Here is a 23,477-nt window from a genome sequence, read left to right on the forward strand (position 1 = left end):
ATTCGAGCCGTTGATGTTATCCGGATATTTCCTAAGACAAGTTAACTCTTTTGAGATATTCCGAGACTTGGAACGAATCTGCACCAAGGGAGACAAGATGACGTTCTCAAAGCCCAAGTCTACCTCGACCTAAAAGTCCCCCAACATATAGTATGTAAGGGAGAAGAGGATGTGAGAAATGGAATATAAATGAGATAAGTATTTATAGAAAAAATTAGATTTTTTTTTAAATTTCACCTAAGAAAATTCTAACGGGTAGCTGACGTCAGCTAGCAGTTACCTTATGAGCTGTTGGATTTGAATTATTTTATGCAGTAGCGGTGCTAGGCCCTAGAAAATGGGCTGGGATGGGATTTCACTTGGCCTGCTTGATGCCCTCTTGGCCAAAATATTGCCTGGTGGGCTCCATAATATTATTCCCCAACCATCCATTTGATTGAGTTTTTAGACAAATCTCATTTTTTTGGCTTTTAAACCTTTAGCATTCTTCATTGTAGATGGCTTGAGCGAGCATATCAAAATCCGAATAACCTGATTAGTTTTACTTGGTACATTCACCTGATGCCTGATGGTGCAGATTTCATGAACTATGCCTTAGTTGTTACTAGTAAATTTTACCCCCAAGTTGTTGCGGGAGCGAAAATATAACTATAGATTATATTTTTAACATATAAATAAGTGAAGACTAAGATAAACATTAAGTGGAAAATGGAGCAAATATTTTTACAAAGTTGTCTAAGTTTATATAATTACAGAAAAGATATTATCAAATGCCTTGTCATTGATATACAAAAATGGCTAGCCTAGTATTCCCCATTGACAGTCATCCCAGTGCTTCATTTGTATAACTACTTGAACATAGAATATCCCTTAATAGCACGTTGCTTATATACACAAAAAAAATGGGGAGTTCATGTAAAATCCTTTAACACTTCAGGAAAACCTTTTTCCTTGAAGCAGTCACTGCAAATAAAACAATTTGGATCATCAGAAAAAATTTGGATCATCAGAAGAAAAAAAGAAGGAAGTTCAAACTGAAACAGATGTTAAAACAGTTGCAATAAATTTTGGAGATGAATAGATTTATAGCATGGAAAAACTGATAGTAATCCAAAGTTACCTAGTTATTTTTTGTGCGGAGCAAGATTTGTTTTTGAGTTGGTTGGGGAGGATTTTCTTTTCAACAACTTGATCAGAACCTAATCAACACCTTGTATATTTGTTTTAGATATTTCTTCTACTTCACTGTATTAAAAATATTAAAAACATTGAAAACATAAATTTAGATTAGATTGAGATCAATTTGAGATGGAATTAAAAATATTGTTATGCAAAGTATAACCATTTTTCAAATCCTATAAAAAGAGCTCTTCTAACTGACTCTCTCTATCTTTATGCGATTCGCCAGTTGTTTCAACATGTGTAGTGAAAGATGAAACTATTGTAGAAGAAACTGTAACTTCTCTGGCCAGAGATTGTGGAGTTGTTGGCTTAATGGTTAGGTCCTCAGAATCGTTGTAGATGAGAAAATCATTTGAGTTCAGCAAATTTCTCTTGCTTCCAAAACGAAGGTGGAATTTTTTTTTTTTTTTTGTCCTATAAGCCTAAGAAACTCACTTGGCAATTGTTTTTGGTCTGCTGATCTTTGATTGAAAACCAAATCGTTACAGGGCATGCCAAAAACTTTTTCACTTGATTTCCCAATAATTAGAGCATTGATCTCGTCCGTTTCATCTTCAATGACCAAAAACTCATTTAAAAACATAATGCATAGATTAGAAAGCATGAATTCTTTAATGAGTTTAAAGCTGGATTCGTATTAATTTTTTAAATGTTATAGTTTAATGTTAAGATGAACCATATGCTAAAATTGAAGTATACTATGATTCTTTATTTTAGTGTATCTAGTATGTTTAATTATTTTTTAATACCTTTTTTTTCATGAAGGTATAATCATTATAGTATTTTCCAACATAAAATATACATTGAATAGACATTTAAAAGAATGCTCATATATGAAAGTGCATGGCGATTCAATAATGCTTTAACCAATTATCATCTATCAAAGTAATAAACAACAACAAATTATTTTCCAACTTTGTATTTTTAAAAAAGTTTGGATTTAATGTAATCTAAGTTTGGGAAGATTCATAAGACACATAATAATATGTTGAACAATTGTGATTTATCAAAGTAATAAACAACAACAAATTATTTTGTAACTTTGTATTGGTAAAAAAGTTTGGATTTAATGCAATATGTGCTCGAGAAGATTCATAAGACATAAAATTGAAATACGATGTTAGAGTTGTTACCTTGGAGTGAGAATCTGATTTGGATGCTTTTGGCAAATTAGTTGACCACTTGTGGGATCTTTGTACATTTGTTTTGCACATGTAGGACAAGCAGTGTACTACCATTCATACATTGTGTTATATTGCTTGATTGACGCTTTGCAAAAAGACATATCATTCTATAAAAGGTTAAAAAATTATATTCGCACACACCAATTATTAAATAGGTAAGTTTTATCAAATGAGTTAAAAACAACTGAAAGGGTTTTGATTGAACACAATGAAATAAAAGCATTGGATATACCTCATATAAATCAGGATCCAAATAGCCTAACTCCTCAATTGTAACCTTTTTCACAATTTGTAAAATCTCTTGCTCATTTGCTTTCTTGGAAGAAGGAGGCAATGTTCTAATAGAATGAGGCCAGTCTGAAAACCTGTAATACTTTAGATTGAACATGGGTTAAATACAGAGATAAACATAATAAGTTTTTGTTTTTTGTTTTTTGTTTTTTTTTTTTTCAGAATCTTAACCACATGATGATTCTCATTTTATGAATGGACCCCACTCTAATTTGTACGAATTCAACTCTAGAATGTCTGGATGTATATAAAAAAAAAGTGTTGAACCAGTGCTGTTCAAGATGATGGTGTCAGGGCAATAAACAAAAGTAAAGATAAGAAAAGGGAAAAATTATGTAGGGTAAATTACACTTTACCACCTCAGGTTTGAGATGTATTGCAACCTCATACAACATCTTTAAAAAATTTCACTTTCATACCTCAAGTACTATTTTATTTCAATATAATACATCTGTTACATTTTTTATTTATTGGTTCATTAAGAGCTAACGTGGCTGCCACATTTGTGCACATGGCTAAACACTTAATTAAAAAATTTTAAATATTAATAATTAATTAAAGAAAAGTAAAATAAAAAAAACAAAATAAAAATCCCAGAAACCCATCCCTTCCCCTTCCCCGTAACCCCCACCCCTCTCATCCACTCTCTTCACCTCCCCTAACCGATTCCTTCCCCTTCCCCGCAACCCAAACCCCCCTATCCCATCCCACCCCACCCCCACCTCCCGCGCAAACCCTCACCCCACCCCACCTAGATTACCCATATTACCCAGATTTGTTCTAAAATAAATTACCCAGCTTTCCCATCAATTTTCCCTCGTTTTCTAGGCAACCAAACAATAAATAACTCCAAAAATTCAATGAATTCCAATCCCATTTTTTCATAATCCGAACCCAAGAACAAAAATGCAGAAAATTCAAATTTTGCAAAAGATTAAAACTAAAAAATTTGGAATTAGGCAGCGTGCGAGCGTGGCAGCAGAGCGGGAGGGATAAAGGATAATGTGGAGAGGAAGACGGTTGGCAAGGTCACCGGATTCACTCGGTGAGTGGATAGGAGAGAATTGGAGGATGAGAAGGTGAGGGAAGGCGCAAGGCGACAGATGCATTGACGGTTGAGGTGGTGAAGGATGAGATAGAGGTAGGAGTAAGGGAGAGAAGGTGGGTCGGGGAGGTGAAAAGGAAGGAGTGGGAGAGAGAAGGGATGAGAGGTGAAGAGAGTGAAGGAGAGGGGTGTGGGGGTTCGTGGGGAAGGAATGCGCTTCTGGTTTTGTTTTTTTGTTTTTTTGTTTTTTTAACTTTTCTTTAACTAATTATTTTTAAATGTATAAAAAAATTTGCCACATGGCACAAATTTGGCAACCACGTCAGCACAAATGTGGATCTCATATTTGCCGCATCATCACTTAACGGATTTTCTAACAGATGTATGAAATTGAAATAAAATGATAAGTAAATGTATGAAATTGAAATGTTTCAAAGATATAAGAAATTGAAATCGACCTCAAACCTGAGGGGGTAAAATGTAATTTACTTAATTATGTATCAACTAACATTTCAAATGGTTTTCTATCTAACCGAAGAAAAATTGTAAATGGCAACTTATGCAGTTTAAGATAGTTGTATACATTTCAAATATTGTGCATCACAATAAGTCATGTCTAATTAAAAAAGGACAGGATGAAAATTAAGTTTCCTGCATTAAAAACAACCTGTGTAATATGTTTATTATGGTAATAACATTTTTTTGTGTGAATGTGATGCAGATTTATCATCTGCTATATTAGTTTTTTTTTTGTTTTTTTTATTTTTTATTTTATTTATTTTTTTTATCTTAGAAGCTATTTTTGATTATGATTAACTGAAATATATTTATTAATGTCTAGAAAAAGTACTAATTTATACCTGTAATGATCTTCCAATAATGAAGTTAATGGAAAAACAACATATCATTTAAACATTTAAGTCATTAAGGCAGTCAATGTTTTAACACATTTCTAAAAACAATTTAACATTGTTTGTACCATACTTGACCAATCCTGAAACTACTGAGTATCGATCAACAGTATACCGTCAAGGACCCACAAGGCCAATCACAACGCGACACGTATCGGTATCAGAGGCCAATCACAGCGCAACACGTGTCGATATCAGAGGCCAATCACAATACGACACATGTCAATGTCTAAACAAAACTAGAAACTCTTTTCTATAAAAATGGATCATTCTCCCATAATAATCCCTAATGTCCTTAGTACTAAACTATTCACTAGAAGTCACTAAAAGAGAGCTTGAACCTATGTATTTGTGTAAACCCTTCACAACAAATGAGAACTCCTCTACTCCGTGGACGTAGCCAATCTAGGTGAACCACGTACATCTTGTGTTGTTTGCTTCCCTATCTCTATTCATTTACATACTTATCCACACTAATGACCAGAGCAATCTAGCGAAGGTCACAAACTTGACACTTTCTATTGTACCAAAGTCCTCGCCGATTTTGTGCATCAATATTTGGCGCCATCTGTAGGAATCACACTTATTTTTACTCTTTCCAACTTTGTCGAGCTGGTTTCCACCATTTGTACATTTTCTTTCGACTAGGCACCCATCTCCAACATGACGAGTGAAGAAAGCCACATCACGCAGAATGACACCCCCTTGCACTTAGTGCGAAGCAACGAAAGAAGGAACGAAATAAGTTTGCTCTTCAGGCTAAAGTCGATGAGCTAGAGGCTCAGAACAACAAGATAGCGATAAAGAATGAGATCCTCCAAGAGCAGTATGAGAAGCTTTTCGAGATGCTCCATGAAGCTAGGCATACTCAAACACACGAACTCATCGCCCCCGGGAGAAGTCAACCACCACCTGGGTGCCCCCAAACACGGGGGATCACCTGCCTTCAACATAGATATCCCAAACGGGAACGAGTTACTCATCAAGGTGTTGATCAACATAAGACTTCTCTCGACCCAGCTGCTTCGACCCGAAGCAAGAGAAGTGGAGGAATGCACTTTCTTGCAGAAGGATCAAAAGCCGTTTGTCGCGACTGTCGAGACTTCCTAAGGCAACGTCGAGAGAACCCCATCCACATAAGCTCGAAGGTCAATGACCCAAAGGTTTCTGAAAGATTCGATCCTCTCCCATGCCCCAAGCCAGCTGCCAATCTAGGGAATGAACGACATGTCTTAGAGGAATATGAATGTACGGGGGACTCGGGGGTGTTTCGACAGGGTCATCCTAGAATTCAGTATGGTAAGTCCAAAGAAAAATCTCATGCTCTTGATCAAGCTTTCCTACTTCTAAGAGGAGATGAAGACTTACGAAAGAAGGATCCAGCAGTACCTGACTTCACTCAAGACCCCATTGTCCTACAACTCCTTGAGGAAGCAAACAAGTTGAAGGCCGAACGTCAGGCCGAAATACCTGACTGGAACCAACCCAGGCCTGGCCCTCTTACAAGGAGGATCCTCGACACCCCCTCCAAGCAAAGACAAAGCAGAAACTTGGCTTACAACTCTACACTGGAAGGGAAAACCCGATTGAACACCTTAACCTCTTTGAGTCCACCATGGCATACCGGATGCACACTGACGAATAGCGATGTCTTCTTTTCCCTTTTACCCTCTCTGGCGGAGCTCTGAATTGAGATTGTCGTCTTCCACCTGACACTGAAGTCTTCGCCTGATCATATGAAGGTATGCCAGGCATCTCTCCCAATATCATCTGTCATCGCTTGAGTATTGATCCCAAGACCAAGCTGGTGAGACAGAAGCGAAGATCTTATGATGCTAAACGATACGAGGCAATGAAGGCAGAAGTTGAAAAACTCAAAAGCATAAGCTTCATCCATGACGTCAATTATTTAATGTGGGTAGCAAATGTGGTCCTTGTTAAAAAAAAATCCGACCAAAGAAAGTTTTTTGCTTCAAAAGATTTTGTGGAGAATGTGTGTCGACTACACCGACTTAAACAAAGGATGTCCAAATGATAGTTTTCCCCTTCCTCTCATTGATAGACTTATAAACTCTCAGAAGTACGAAAATAAAGGAAAAATTCCTCTAAACAGTAACTCTCTTAACGTACTTCTTGAACACAATTGGTGCCCCTATAAAAGAAAGGGCAACAGGGCCGTTTGTTCAAAAATCGAAGTGGCACCACTCTTCGAATTTCGAGAAGCAGATTTTCCTGAGTAAGATTTATTAGCAATCTTCACATGCGACATCAGTTCCTTAGATAACAAGAATAACTTTGCCAAAGAACTCTGACAAAGTTAAGACGCGTAAATTTTGAAAGTTCAGTTACCGTACTATTACCCACAAGGGTAAAGGAACACCACTGCTTGATAATTGGAAAATCCTTATGTGTCAACCTCTGTGCTCCGTGGCAAAGCAGACTTGCAAAAATACCTAACCTTTATTCACATCCGAGAAAATACTCCCAACAAGTTTGCTTGCCCAGAAATCGAAGAGGCACCACTCTCTGAATCTCGAGAACCATATCCCCAACAAGATTGTCTGCTTAGAAATCGAAGAGGCACCGTTCCCCAAACTTCAAGAGTCGGATTTCCTTGGATAAAATTTGTCCACAATCCTCACATGCAACATCAGCTTTCTGGATACCACAGACCACTTTTTCAAAGTGCTCTGACAAAGTTAAAACACGTGAACCTTATAATGACCACTACATTGTTCTGATCGAGAAAAGTAAAGAAACAACATTATTACTTGTTGTTGGGACAATTTCTATATATGTTGACCTGCATCCTCCACAACCAAGTAGACCTGCCAAATAAAAAAAAATGTTTAACCCTTCCTCACATCCGAAATGGCACTTCCAATCTAGCCTTTCGAAATACTCCGCTTTCTTCCCCTCGATAATACTTCTGCCAACCAGCCACATCAAAGCAAGAATATCTCATATCATCAGGGTTGAAAGCAAGAGTATCCCATATCATGTTTTTTTCCTGTCTTTTCTTTTGCCCTTGCTCTTACCTGCAAGATAAGGAGAAAAAAAGCAATCAGTCGGAACCTGAAATCAAACTTCCGATCTAGAACTGATTGCTCGAAACCTTTGCCTGGTTGCTTGCTTAGCATTGCTCTCGAGTACTTATCCTCAACTGTTGTCAAGATCACGAATTCCTTTAACAAATACCTCAGAACAGTTGGTACGATATTGACTCTTTACACTGAAGCTGCCAAGCATGGATAAGTCGCTGAGAAGTAATGCTCTGAAGGACCATTTAAATGCAAAGGTTGCGCACCATTTCTGCTATACAAAAGATTAAAGCAGAAGGTTCAACGACGAGCTAGAACAAATCACTACAGCACAACGCCCTTCTTGTGGAACCGCACAATCCAGACGGAGAAGTCTAAGTCAAATCCAAACTCGACATCATTGCTCTAATTGAAGAGATTGAGAAGCCTCAACAGCCTTTTGCTAGCATCGTCGTCGAAGAACAAAGCCGCGCCATACCACATCCACTACTTTGTCAAACAGCAAAAGTATCACATATCATCAAGATCAAACAAACTCCAAATTTGACGGACTTGTTTTGACCCTCAAATTCTGGAGTCGGCTCGCTCCTTTAGAGAAAACCAAAAAACCCTCCAGCCTAATTCAAGAATACACATGTGGAAAGTCAAGTACAACAAAGCACATGCCGATTCGTCCGTCTTCTCCAAAATCAAGAGTACCTCATATCATCTATTCTCCCTGTTTCTTCTTTTTATCCTTGTTGCTGAATGAGAAAGAAGGAGAATAAGCACAATCAACCGAAACCCAAAATCAACCTACCGATTTGAGATTGATTATTTGGAACTCTGATTGCTTACCTTGTCTGTCACCTCCTTCGGGAGATCTCATCACTCAGAGACTTGGGGGACTCCTACTATATGGTTTGTATCGCACTTGACCAAACCCGAAACTACAAGTAAGCTTCAAATGAAAATGAAACATTACCTTGTGCATCAACGCCAACTAAGATATCACTCCTAGATGAAGGAAAAGTACTTCCAAGAGAAGATGTCACATCTCCTTACAGGACAGAGAAAGCAAGTGAAGGCGACACCACACTTCGGTACTTGGAAGTTTCGTGATTACTCAATGGCTTGGATCTTGCAAGTCCCCAACCGAGGAGCTTCCTTCACTTGAGAACTTAGGGGAGCACTATTTGTACCATACTTGACCAATCTCGAAACTACTGAGCAACGATCAACAGTATATCGTCAAGGACCCACAAAACTATTCCTCCAACTAGGAGGCCAATCACAATGCGACACGTGTCGGTATCAGAGGCCAATCACAACGCAACATGTGTCGATATTAGAGGCTAATCACAACACAACACGTGTCAACATCAAAACAAAGCTAGAAACTCTCTTCTATAAAAAATGATCATTCTCCCACAATAATCCCTAATGTCATTGGTACTAAACTATTCACTAGAACTCACTAAAAGAGAACTTGAACCTATGTATTTGTGTAAACCCTTCACAACTAATGAAAATTACTCTACTCCGCAGACATAGCCAATCTGAATGAACCACGTACATCTTGTGTTGTTTACTTCCCTGTCTTTATTCATTTACATACTTATCCACACTCATGACCAGAGCAATCTAGCGAATGTCACAAACTTGACACTTTCTGTGGTACCAAAGTTCTCGCCGATTTTGTGCATCAACAAACATAAAATCATACGACATCGTTTTGCAAGCACAGAGAAACAGAACGAAAGTTAATTCAATAGCTAAACAGATTTCAAAGAAAATAGAAAATAATAAATAGAGTTTTACTCTCAAGCTTGTAAAAACAACAATTATTGGCTTGGGTAGCTATTCTAATGAAAGAGCAGACACGATATGCACAACATCTGACCATAGTGTAATCATAGCCTCTTCATTTCTGTAACAAAAGAAAAGCCAAAAAAATAAAAAATTTTTGAAAAGTCATGAAAATCTTAATTTATTTATTTATAATCGTTCAAACTTTTTAAGAGAAGAATATGAGTATTAGACAACTCATATGGAATTGAGACACAATAATTTTAAAGTTTATTATGGATACGAAATGACCTGACATTTTGTATGACCAAATCACATTTGTGATCAATTCTCTGATTGATCTGTATTGCTTATAAAGCCTAGACTGCAACCAGGTGGCCAATAACATCTTCAAATTAAAAAATAAAAAATAAATAAAATAAAATAAAATAAAATAAAAGAGAGAGAAGAAATTGATAAGTTCACAGCAAAACGTTGAATATAATAAGCACCAATAGACATTTATATGCTTATTTATGTGTATTATTACCTGTCAAGATGTCAAGCTTGTTTAACAGAGGATACAATCTATTATAATTTGTAAGAAAAACCTATGTCGTGGAATAGGCGGAAAGGCACTTCTCAATTTCTTAAAAACTGTCTTGGAAGTCAACATGATGCGGGTGTCGTGCAAAACAACTCTGCACTGAGCTATTGTCTTGTTTGTACGAAAATTCATAATTTCATAACAAGCACCAGCTTCAATCTTTGGAACTATTATTTCATGGTCCATTTCATCAGAAGACGCTTCAATGGCTTGTTGCTTGACAATTAAAGAGATCAAAATATAAGAAATAAAAACATTCAAAGCACTGTGGATAAGTAAATGGCCCTAACTTTTATGGTTGAAATAACATGGAAATAGGTACAAATGACAGATACTGAACAACAACATGGATAGTAAATAGCAACTGTAAATTAACAGGTGTAACTAACAATTTAAAGGAGATAGATACATGTAAAAAAAACTGTGCATTACACAGAGTAAACTCAAAAATGAATTTATCATTTGACAACATAAAATTGAAGAATAAAGAGTTTAGAGATAAATTATATACAACCTTTACTACATAGAGTATAAAAACCATGTCATGTGCATTAAAACAAATAACTCATCCTTAACACAGAAGATCAAATGTTTAGAAACTAATTTTATGAAAATGTGATCACTAACCTTTTCATCAACCAATATACAATGTAAGGCTGTATATTTATCGCCCATGCATGGATACTTTGGTTTCCATATTCTACAAACACGCACTTTAATTTTGACAACCTTTTTATATGCCACCAATTGGTTAAGTGGAGTTGGAACAACTATGAAATAATGATGGTAAAACAAAAACACACAGAGTTATAAAATCAGTTGTTCCTCTTTTTTTATTAATAGCATTAAAGTAAAAGTTTATTGTCTCTGGATGCTATCATATTTTATTAAGTCCTGACATCATTTTCATCCAAGAAATATTCAAGATTAAATAGGCCTGTCTAGAACACCATAACGTAGCTAACAAAATGAAAAATATGGATGCAAACGTAATATTACAATTAAAACACTATGAGAAAGAAAAACTTGAAAATCATCATATCAAAATACTTGTCAAAAACTTATAAAGTTTGCACTCACAACTGGAATATCCAGCGACAAAGGAATTTATTAGTCATAGAGTAAGGTAAACTACTACTGTGTGCAAAAAAGCAAAAGGGAACCATATATGTCTAATTTGATGAGAGCACGTAATAATTTATGACATTATACGACTACAGCAACATATTCATACGACAGAACCGAAGAGATGAAGAAAAGACTTGTTAGTTTTTCCTATAACCAAATAACAACAATATTTAATTATTAAGCGGAATTCATTCATGTCATTAAAACCAAGATAAGAAGTGGTTTCACATTTTATGAACGAATCAGCAAAGAATACTAATTCCCATCAGCTTTGATCCAGGTAAACTAACAAACAAATTATAATTAAAAATTGATGACTAATAAGCTAAACTAATTCATGACTGCATCTGATGAAACAATGATAATTAGCTGTCGCTAGTTTGATCTCAACACTACACCAAATTTAAGCACCACAGTAATATAGTTAGAGACTGAACTAAAAAATCTGCATGCAATATAACAATACCAAGCTAAACAGTTTGGAAGGGAAAAAAAAAAAAAAAAAAAAAAAAACAAAGATCAACAACACCAACAAATGTAAATATTGCCAACCTAGTGAAATGTAAACCATAATTGATTTATCAACTATAGGATAAACTAAACTATGAGTTAATACAAAGAAGCAAAAGACAATTAGGGATCCCTATTAAGCTAGATTAGACTCAATTAAACCACAACAGCAATATAGCTACACATTCAGTCATAAATTGGATCAAACCATAATACATGCGAATAAACCAAACACAATTACTTGTCTCTAGTTTTATCCCAAGACTTTAAAATTTTAGATTGTGCCTCACATGGCTTATGTACTACAACAACACAGCCGCATAATAAACATAAAAATTGGTGTGGTATACAGTAATAGGAAATCTACCAATTTTCTAAAAAGCAAAGATCAAAGAAAACAACTTAATTAGGAAATAAAAAAAAAAAAAAGCAAACAAAGAACAATCACCAATTTATCAGGTGTAGAATAAATTAAAGCTACACAAAAATAACGTAAAAACTAATTGAAAGAACAAAACACACTATCACCATAGCATAGTTTCTAAACAGAGGCAAAACCAACCAGCAAAAAAAAAAGAAAAAATTAAATCCAACTGAACACCGAAACATATGATCTGAAATAATTAAAACAACTAAACATAGCACTCAAATAACTCCATAAAAAGTAAAAAGTCTAAAAACCCGTCACCTAACAAAGACAGTAAGAACTCCAAGTGCAAATCCTCAAGAGAGAACCTGTGAAATGCTGAACACAAAAGCACAAAAAAAAAAAAAAAAAAGCAATTAAAATTCGATGCTCAAAACGAAATAACATCACACACGACAGACTAACAACATCATAGTTGCAGGGAAAAATAGAAGCTCAAAAGTAAAACAAATACAAAGACAAAAAGCAGAACAAAAAAGAGAACAAAAACACAAACGGGATAAAACCCAGAACTCCAAAACAAAAAAAAATAGCGGGAGAGAACGAGAAATAAGAAAGGAAAGCTGAAAAGGCGAAGGTGAGGGATGATTGACACGTGGCGGAAGCTAAACCAAAAACAACAAAAAGTATATTTCTCACAGAAGGAAGAGGCGAGAACAACATTGAGAAAATGGCAAAACAGGCAAGTCGCTATACAACTTGAAAAAAATCTAAAACGTGAAGAAAACAAAGGCCGAAACGGGAAGTGCACTGTTAATGAACAGTGCCAATCCATCGACTTTTAGAAGAGAGTAACTAGCAATGGTGCCCACGCGATGCTGCGGGTTTTTAAATAGCATATAGCATGTAGAAAGTTATTTTTACAACTCTGCCTAACTCAAGAAATAGATAAAAGTTTGTTTCTCACCGAAATATATGAATTTGAATCTTAGTGGTGAAACACAGAAAAAAAACATAACAGTTCTATGAATTGTATAGAGAGAAATGGTCACAACAATTTTAGCCTATTACATTTATGGTTCAAGTTTTGAACAAAGAATTAGTTTATCAGTAAGGATTGGATATAAAGAAACATAACAGTTCTATGAATTGTAAAGGAGCAAATATGATGAAAGACATACCAAGATTTGATGGTCATATGTTGAGAAAAGTCCACATCGCGGATTGACGTATGGTATTTTCAATAGATGAACGGTCGAAGTTGCAAGAAAAAAAAAATCAATTTATGAGCAGTTGGAAGAATCATTATTTGTTAAAAAGGTGTTGATTCAAATATAAACAAATGAAACTAACTGTAAAAGAAAGGCTTACCGAATGTTGCTCCAAATTGAGTTCAGAATGAGTGTAGTTGTGGAAATTCTGCGCAACACTGTGTTGAAGACATGTAAAAAGTAGATCACAGAATATTTACATCACCGTAAACAAAGATGTTGGAACTGGTTTATATATAAAATATTAAATTTGTACAATCCAGATACAAAAGATTAAAACCTATTTCTTTACAGATAGACAAAAAAAAAACATAAAGTGATTGATTGGATTCTACCACTTGCATCTACCTCTCAAGTGGAACCAGCATGTACATACAAAAAATATTATGAAGTCCAGACCAGAGAGACATTTACATGGCAGCCAAATATTATCAATATTGTTTGATACATTAACAAAAAACGGTTATTGCGTTTCAGTATCGGAGATGAGTTTTGGCACTGCATTGTTCATCCTTAAGCAAGCAAGCTAGGGAAAAGAAGGAAAATAATACAGTTAGATGGATATTAAATATATATCAAAATAAATGTAGAGCAAAAAAAGAAGCCATGTTTAAAATAGAGCAACCTAGTTGGTTTTTTCAGGAGTGGTACCAAGTTTTCCGCTAGTTGGTGACGATTTCTTTTTGAGCAACTTTATTGGAACTTCATCAAACTCCCTTGGATCCGCCTCTGAAACTTCTTCCATTTTTCTGTTTTAAATGGGCTACCAGTGTTAGATAAAATGAATGAAAAATAATTTCAAAATTATGTTTTGAAAGGAAGTTACGAAACAAACCTTTGCTCATTGTTGGTGAAAAGAGTCCTCTTGATTGATTCCCTCTTCCTTTTATTCGATTGTTCAGTAGTTTCAGCACTTGAAGTAGAAGACGAAACCGTCGTGGAAGACCCTGTGATTTCTCTTGGCAAAGGCAGTGGAGTTGCTGGTTGCATGGTTGTATCGTCGGTTACATTCTGAATGAGGACATTGCTTGGATTGAAATTATTTCTTCTATTTCCAAACCGCATATGGAAAATTTTCTTTTGCCCGATTAGTCTAAGAAATTCATTTGGTAATTGCTGATGGTCCACCAATGTCTGATTCATAACCAAATCTTTGCACCTCATGCCAAAAAGTTTTTCACCACATTTTCCAATTATCAAAGCATCAATCTCATTGGTTTCATCTTCGAGTATCAGATTGACCTTATACCTACATTTAAAAACCTAGTGTAGGATTACAATGAAATATCCAAAACAAAAACAACCATGAGAAATTTAGGTGTTTAAAAAAATATCAATAGTGAGATTGAAAAATTACATACCATTGACGGAGTGAAAAATTAATTGATTCTAAACTGAAAAGCGCAAAGTAAAAAAAATTCAACTCATGGTATACATAGTAACAAAATTGCAGCACAACATGTTAAATATTACCAAGGTGTTGGAATTTGATTTGGGTGTTTTTGACAAATTAGTTGTGTAGTTGTTGGGTCCTTATGCATTTGTTTTACACAAATGGGGCAGGCACTATACCACCAATCGTAACGTGTGTCAAAATGCTTCACAGCTGCTTTACATAGAAATGTCTCATCCTGTAATATATTTTGTCATATATGTGTGAAACTGACAACAATCATATGCATTCTTTTTATTGAATGTGTGAAATCACAGTTGTAAAATTTTAAGGGAACATTAAAGGGGATAATCAAGTTTTAAACCTTGTACAAATCTGGATCCAAGAAAGCCAATTCATCAATTGTAACTTTTTTCGCAGTCTGTAAAAGTTTAGCTTCATTTGTCTGGTCTGAAGACGGAGGCAATATTTTTGGAAATTCTTTGCAGTTGGAAAACCTGCATGATTGAAAAGATCACATTGTTTGAACAATATAGAAATAGCATCTGTTTTCATTCAAGAATAATAGATATATCGTTATTTTGTTCCAAAAATTAGAAATATACTTACACTGACTTGTAGGAATTCACTTCCAGGATGTCTGGATCAATGAAAAAAAGTGATGAACCGGTACTGTTTAAGACAATCTTGCCTGCGCATTGAAATCATGGCAGAAAAAAAGTGATGAAACACAAATCATGACGGATACAGTTTAAAATTTGTTTTAATAGCTGCATCATTGTATCACAAAAAGTAATTTAAAAAAAAAAAGGGTACGCATGGCATACAAATGATGTTTTTTGTGAAAATTTTAATAAACTGATAACAGAATTAATTGGGACATGCAGTGGATTCCTAAGTGAGTGTTCGATTGAGAATATAGTTTTAGTTATTTTGTAATTGTCAGTCGAGACTATCAATAGCTTAATCAACTAAATATATAAAACTAGAGAAAGCAGAAAATAAGTAGAAGTATGACAAACAACAATCATTGAGCACCAATATAATCAGATAGCTGCAAATTGACTGGTTAGAAAGGGTGGCAACGTAGAATGACTAATTGTAACAAATAAATATAATAAAATCCAACAATGGTTAAACACCAAAAGAATTTAAATGACTTAGTATGGACAGAGAACAAAATAAGGATGCAAAAGATTAATTTTAAATTAAATGAAATACCTAGGTAGCGTCTGACTTTTAAACTTGTGAAAACAACCACGACTGGCAGCGAAAATGCCTCTGTTGACAAAGAAGAAAAAGCTTTACCAATGTCTGCCCATAACGTAACCGTGAGTTCTTCTTTTATGTGGATCAAAAAACTCGCAAGTAAAAATTTAAATTTTTACAACAGCAAAGGAACAAAGACCGAAGACAATTTAGGCTAATAACAATAAAAGGTGAAAAATGACCCTATATTCTGAATGTGCACATCACATTTGTATGCAACGTTTGATTAATCTGTTTTTCTTCCAAGGACTGTACGGCTCTTATACAATCGATAACATCTTATAATTTAAAATATAAATATAAGCACATTGTTAAATACTACTTTAGAAAATAAATACCAACTCGTTTGAATGGATTTATATGCATAGACACGTTAACAGTACCTGTAAGGATGTCAACCCTGTCCAAGCGAGGGTAAAGTGTGTTGTAATCTTGTAGAAAGAACCGATGGCGAGGGATTGGTGGAAACACACTAGCCAATTTTTTTAATTTTGTTACCGAATTAAACAAAACTTGAGTTTCATGCAGGACTACTTTGTATTGTTCCCTGATTTTACCGGTACGGAAATCAATGATTTCATAGCATCCACCAGCTTCAATCTTCGCAACCATAACATCATACTCAACATTTAATGTGGTCGCCTCAACGGCATCTTGCTTCACAATTTATCATGCCAAGACAAAGAAGGAAAAAAAGTTACAAAAGTAATTAAAAAATAAATAAAAATATAGATTATACTATCAATAACACGAAGAACAGCACACTTTTAGCATGAGGAAAAAGAATTATTGAAAATAATTAAATTATTTTAATCAACACTTAAAAAGAAATGTATGAAGGCCAAAAAATTTAAGAAAAAAAATGTAACACCATGAAAAAAAGGTAAGAAAATAAAAAATTCATAAAAAAGGTAAGAAAACACTGATCTGTTCATTTTGTGTAACACGGCATACTTAAATTTTATTCCCCAACATCTAAAAAATAGGGGTAGAAAAATATTTTCTAGCTAGTTAATTATTAGTATTACCGTTGTGACATCCCACATCGTCCAGGGGAGTGATCCTTAAATGTATATTCACATCTCTACCTAGCACGAGGCCTTTTGGGAGCTCACTGGCTTCGGGTTTCGTAGGAACTCCGAAGTTAAGCGAGTAGCGCGCGAGAGCATTCCCAGGATGGGTGACCCATCGGGAAGTTCTCGTGTGAGTTCCCAAAAACAAAACCGTGAGGGCGTGGTCGGGGCCCAAAGCGGACAATATCGTGCTACGGTGGTGGAGCGGGCCCAGGAAGTGATCCGTCCCGGGCCGGGATGTGACAATTTGGTATCAGAGCCTAACCCTGGCCGTGGTGTGCCGACGAGGACGTCGGGCCCCTAAGGGGGGTGGATTGTGACATCCCACATCGCCCAGGGGAGTGATCCTTAAATGTATATTCACATCTCTACCTAGCACGAAGCCTTTTGGGAGCTCACTGGCTTCGGGTTTCGTAGGAACTCCGAAGTTAAGCGAGTAGCGCGCGAGAGCATTCCCAGGATGGGTGACCCATCTGGAAATTCTCGTGTGAGTTCCCAAAAGGCCTCGTGCTAGGTAGAGATGTGAATATACATTTAAGGATCACTCCCCTGGGCGATGTGGGATGTCACAATCCACCGACATCCTCGTCGGCACACCACGGCCAGGGTTAGGCTCTGATACCAATTTGTCACATCCCGGCCCGGGACGGATCACTTCCCGGGCCCGCTCCACCACCGTAGCACGATATTGTCCGCTTTGGGCCCCGACCACGCCCTCACGGTTTTGTTTTTGGGAACTCACACGAGAACTTCCCGATGGGTCACCCATCCTGGGAATGCTCTCGCGCGCTACTCTCTTAACTTCGGAGTTCCTACGAAACCCGAAGCCAGTGAGCTCCCAAAAAGCCTAGTGCTAGGTAGAGATGTGAATATACATTCAAGGATCACTCCCATGGGCGATGTGGGATGTCACAACTGTCTTTGATTAAAATAATGAATCAATAATCTCACAATTTCATCAACTAATATATAGTTCAAAGCTGTATATTTTTGAACAGTGCCTGGGATTGTCGATTTCCATATCCTGCATGTCCTGATTTTGATTTTTTTTGCTTTCGTGTATGGTTTTAACTGATGAATAGGAGTTGGCTGTGTGTTTTCCATTTATCCTGCAACAATGAAATTTACATAATATGCCACAAATTTATCCAAAATTTATCCAAAAGCATAAAAAAAAACACTGAAAAGAAAACTAAAATCATTTGTTATTTGTCCATCCATGTTTGGGAGGAAAAATTTAATAGCTTAATTAATAACCAAAAGTAATAACAATTAGAATAGAGAACCTATAAAGTTAGAATTCAATTAAAAAAAAAAGATCTAAAATCTACACCTGAACATATTCCTAAGACCAATCAGTCAAGAATTGGTTTTAATCTAGTCATTTATGTCCAGATAATCTTCCCAGCACACAAGAAAAACAGTCTGACACTGGTTGAGTGCATCAGTTTGCAAATGATGACCTTATAAATTCAAAGAATTCCTTCTGCATATGGTTGGTGGGAATTAATTTTAATAATCTTGTCATGTAATACTATGTAGCTAATTGTTGGTGCAACCTGATTTACTCGTATGTATCAGTACGTATAACGTGATTGTGCATAATATGTATAAAGATTTTGAGAGGGAAGCTGCTGTTGGAAATGTGCCCTAAAACCAATCAGATGATGATACTTTATGGACATTTCACATGTTAAACTAATCTAGTTTAATATTAAGGGCAAACATTATTGTTTGAGCCGTCTCATATAAATGTTATATGCTTAAACGATAAGTCCAAGGAATATGTGATTGGAAGAATGCGATCTAAAGAAGTTAGATTCATGAGACCATTATTTCGTTGACACATCCTAAACGTTCCTGATCATAGGATTGTCAATTGGTCATTAACAGTCCGTTAAGATCAGTACGTGCTATGTCTTCTCTCAGGGAGAGTGACTAGTCTCGAGTCATTGGTGTGTGTGACATCAAGACAAGTACGTAGGTGCTCAATAGAGAATGAGTTCACTGAACACGATCAACGAAGAGTTTTCATATTCATGTCACATGAGAACTCATGGTTGGGATAATGCAAATTAGTCTTTTGACCTGAGGCATCACAGTTGTCTTGTGGTTAGGTCCTTAATCTTTGATTATGTCAAAGTCACTCCATCATGAGGGTGTCCATGGCATCGTTGGGGTTAAGCCACTTAGCCATGGAGGCAAGTGAATGCGCAACAAGGGATCTCTAACCTTCAAACTGTTTGAGGGAGAATACTCTATGATATGATTTAGAATCTCTGGCCAGAGTATGAATGAGATGTTGGAATGCGTTCCAGATCACATTCAAGGTAATCATATAAGTACAAGATTCACATTGGATAGTAGACATGAATAAACTATCAAACCAAATAATGTGGTCAAGAGTATTGTATTAGAGAAAGACCGTATTGCATTTGTAATCCTAAACTGAATAGGTTCTCCACCTCTTCTGATTAGCTTGGGTAACCATGACATGCTGCTAGGCGTCAACCATGGTTTGTGGAAGCCCTAAAAGTGTATTATCACTAACGGGAGAATTGAAAGTAAGTTTCAATTCACAATCGATTAGAAAGAGTTTTAATCGCCCACTGCCTCGCTAAAAGGAACCTAATGGATCGTTCACCGAGTAAGGTAGAGTTTGAAGAAACAACGGAGATGAGTAAGAATAATTAAATGGTTTAATTATTTATCTAAGGCTAGGATTAATTAATATGTTAATTAATCAAACGAATAAGTTCGTTAAAGACATCGGGTTAGTTTTGGGCCGCAAGGCCCAATGGGATTTGAATGTCAAGCCCATTAACTCAAGTTGTATGACAACTTGAATAAAACAAAGGGCTTGAAAGCCCAATAAACCTATAGGCCGGCCATGTGTAAAAGAATAGGGCTTTTGGTCCATTAGGTCACTTATTTGAAGGGACTATATAAAGGACTTTATAGCCTAAAATTTACTAAGGGTTATTTTTGGGGAAAGGATGAGAACACAAGCTCTCCTTTTTCTCAAAAATTTCGGCCACCTTGGAGGGATCATCTAGCAATCAAACTCCTCCAAGGTCACTCATTTCTTCTTCATTATGCCTTGGTGATGAATCATTAAAGGTTCTCAATTTTGGGAACTTGGAGAAACCTTTTCATCCATCCAAATCCATGGATCTAAGATGCAAGGAATGAAGGCCCTCTCTTTGGGTGATTAGCCTTTGCTTATGCAAAAAGGAATCTACAAAGGTATTGATTTCTCAACTCACTTTGTTTTTGAGTTGAGTCTTGGTTCACCTATCTACTAGGCTTTGAATTTCATGGGTAAATGTTTTGTTTTAAGTGCATACAAGCATGATTCCGCCTTTAATTGTTAATTGCATGCTATTGATGTTGCTTAAATGAACATGTTTTTTACAAATCTTCCTTCAGCTGCATGCTTCTAAGTCAAAGGTATCTGCACGAAGGGTGAATAGAGGTTTCATTGGCTTCAAGAGCTTGCCATTTTGTGTTCGCTAAAAATAAAATGAGAATCAAACGACACAATCATACTTAGAATGTCAACACAAAAAACGAAAGAGTCATACTTAGAATCCCAACACAAAAAGAAAAACCCTACTATTCTATAAGTCTCACCCCCATAAAAAATTGAAAGGAAATAGTTAGCTCTAAACCTTCAAAATCGGTAAACCCAAATTCAAACAAAAGACCTAACTCTAAAAACAAAATTAAAAACAAAAAAGGGCAACCAATTGGAAACCTTCAAGATCAACTAAACCCAAATTTAAACAAAAGACGTAACTCTAAATACAAAATTAACAAAAAAATAAGGCAACAAAAAAGACACAACTAACCAGAAAACAGCAAGACTTGAAACGCCAAGAAGGCGGTGTGCGAAGCGCTGGAGCAAGGATAAGAAGATGAAGACAGAAAACTGAAAACGAAACAAAAAGAGGCGAGAGGAAAAAGTAAACTAAGAAAGGAGTGAAAACGAAACAAAAATAGTAAAAATCCTCTGAACAGAAATACTGCTGATGATCAACACGTGGACAGCATCTACTGAAAAAGCAGAACAAAACCCCAAAAAAAAAAAAAAAAAAAAAAAGAAAGAAAAAAGCCCAGAGACGGAGGAATGAGATATGCGCTGGCAGTAAGGACAAATGAGAGAGCAAACGTGCGGGAAAGAAAAAAAAATTAGAAAAGAAGAGCTGAAAAGCCAAATGCAAGAGATGATCAACACGTGTCTGCCCGCGCAGTGTATATATATATATATATTTTTTTTTTTTTTTCCTTTCACTTCACATCATGACCTCACACTTTCAGATTAGACTATCTTTTCTTATATATATTTCTGCAACTTTGCATTTATTAGCCTCACACTTTCAGATTAGACTATCTTTTCTTACATATATATATATATATATATATATTTCTGCGACTTTGCATTTATTAGCCCTTTTTCGAGGAATGAGCCTTCGTTACTACCACCACACAACTGCAATGGCATCCCTGATTTCTGTCTTTTTCTTAAATGGAAGGGAACGGTTGTCCATCAATTTTCTTAGTATGCTAAAAAAAATATTAAAAAACAAAAGCCAAACACACCAAACCAGTTTTTCATATTTTTTAATCAATTTTTTTTTCTCTCTAACCGATATCTTTATCATTTTACTTAACTGTGGCATCTATCTTTTGTGGTATCCTGTCCTCTGTCTTTTCAAGAATGGGTCTTCTCATTTATTATCTCATTTATTATCTAACATATTACTGTTAATACACAGTAAAATTACCAGGAGTTAAACCCGGCACACGGTTTGTGGCACCAAAAAAATATAAAAAATTACAAAGACCCACAAATGATGGACAGGTGGATAGAATGGGCAAACCCGATGAATCACTGTGCAAAATGGAAAAAAGCACATTGCAACGGCACCAGAAAGGGAAAAGGGAAAAATGGCTAACTCACTGCACAATTCCAAAAAAGGGCAAAAAATTGCTCAGCAAGCGAGGGACAAAACCGGGTGGGCACTGTTAATGAACAGTGCCAATCCACCGGCTTTTAGTATACACAGAATAGAATATAGAACTTGCTCGCCGATTTCAAATCACTCTAATTCTCATCCCATTTAACGGGTTTTGAATTGCCACTAACTTCTACAATTCTCAAATCACAAAATTCCAATAAGGGCATATGCCGAAACACAAAAAATATCCATACAGTGATCATTTAAGGATTGACATACAAAAAAAATCCATAATTCAAACTTTAAAATGCAGAACAGACAAAGAAAACCCAAAAGTTAATCATGGCCATTCTTCTTCTTCTAAATTCCGGACAAAAATCAAACCACAGATAATTAGAACAACCAAACCCAAAAATTTCCCCAAAAAAAACCTGAACAACAATAAAATTAATTAGTCTAAACCTTAAACCGCAACCATATCCTTCCTCAACAATTTTTAAATTTTAATTAAAACACAAAAAATATGAAAAAAAGGTTAAAGATAAATTATATAACCGTAGCCATATCCATTTGTCGGCAATCTTTCAATTTTAGTTAAAACGCAAAAATTATTAAAAAAAAACGCTTAAAGATAAGTTATATACCTGATCCAGAAAGCGTTTGCAAACTCCCACAACAAAACCCTAAAATTGGAAGATATAGGTTTACGGCAGCCAAAAACGAAATCAGACAAAAGATCCACATGCAAATCAGCAAAAATAAATAAAGAGAACACTTAGCAAGAATCGAATTTTACAACAACCAATTGAAATTTTTTCTTACCAACCAAAGCAGCCAAACCGTTGTGATTCCTCCGCGGAAAATAGCGGGGAAAAAACAGTCCAACCACCCTTCTAAATGATCGGATCGCGAGGAAAACAGCGAGACACGCACAGAAACACAGACAAACACAAAGAGAGACGGAAAAGCAGAGAGAAGAAAAGAAGAGGAAAGAGAGAAATGAGAGATGCTTCCAGCATCTTCCCTAGATAAGCCAATATCTACGCACGCGCAGCACGTATCATGAAGGGTAAAATGGACAATTTACTGCATAATCCCACTAAAGCCGAAAAACTATGAAGAAAATGAGGGACGAAACCGGAACGGCACTGTTAATGAACAGTGCCAATCCACCAGCTTTTAGTATATATAGAATGTCCAAATGTCGTTTCAAGATCTTTACCCCATTTGGGAATGAATTAATCTTCATTAAACATAATCTATGTTCAATCTCAAAGACCATAGTTGTCAAATAAATTAAATTTTTTTCGGCGTCATTGTCATTTAATATTTATGCCATGTTCTCAAATATGAGAAATTATTAGGTAGTACAGTATTACCACATTAGCTTGTAGTACTTTCATAGAAAATTTGTCATGTGTTCAATGCTTACACAATTGGACTTAGGGCTGGTTTGGTATTGCTGTGCTTTGAAAAA

At 35.8% G+C, this 23,477-nt stretch overlaps 1 protein-coding gene across 5 annotated transcripts; it reads right to left on the reverse strand.

Moving 5' to 3' along the window:
• Nucleotides 1–13,521: 13,521 nt before the first annotated feature.
• LOC103931142 lies at nt 13,522–23,097 on the reverse strand. 5 transcript variants are annotated; one of them, XM_048580383.1, is made up of 10 exons: nt 22,823–23,097; nt 22,645–22,683; nt 16,350–16,623; nt 15,307–15,388; nt 15,062–15,194; nt 14,778–14,935; nt 14,666–14,698; nt 14,140–14,553; nt 13,956–14,053; nt 13,522–13,830 (listed from the first exon to the last, which is right to left on the reverse strand). In XM_048580383.1, exons 3-10 carry the CDS (start codon nt 16,576–16,578, stop codon nt 13,778–13,780), a joined length of 1,200 nt encoding a protein of 399 aa, XP_048436340.1. In that variant the 5' UTR covers nt 16,579–16,623; nt 22,645–22,683; nt 22,823–23,097; the 3' UTR covers nt 13,522–13,777. The 5 variants fall into 5 exon arrangements, with proteins under 5 accessions (XP_048436340.1, XP_048436341.1, XP_048436342.1 ...); XM_048580384.1 differs by lacking the exon at nt 22,645–22,683; XM_048580385.1 differs by having other exon boundaries at nt 13,930–14,053; nt 22,645–23,096.
• Nucleotides 23,098–23,477: the final 380 nt, after the last annotated feature.

Source organism: the organism of the source record quoted next, unplaced genomic scaffold (genome assembly GCF_019419815.1).
Source record: "Pyrus x bretschneideri cultivar Hongxiangsu unplaced genomic scaffold, Pyrus_bretschneideri_v1 Contig15, whole genome shotgun sequence".
NCBI classification, from domain to species: domain Eukaryota; kingdom Viridiplantae; phylum Streptophyta; class Magnoliopsida; order Rosales; family Rosaceae; genus Pyrus; species Pyrus x bretschneideri.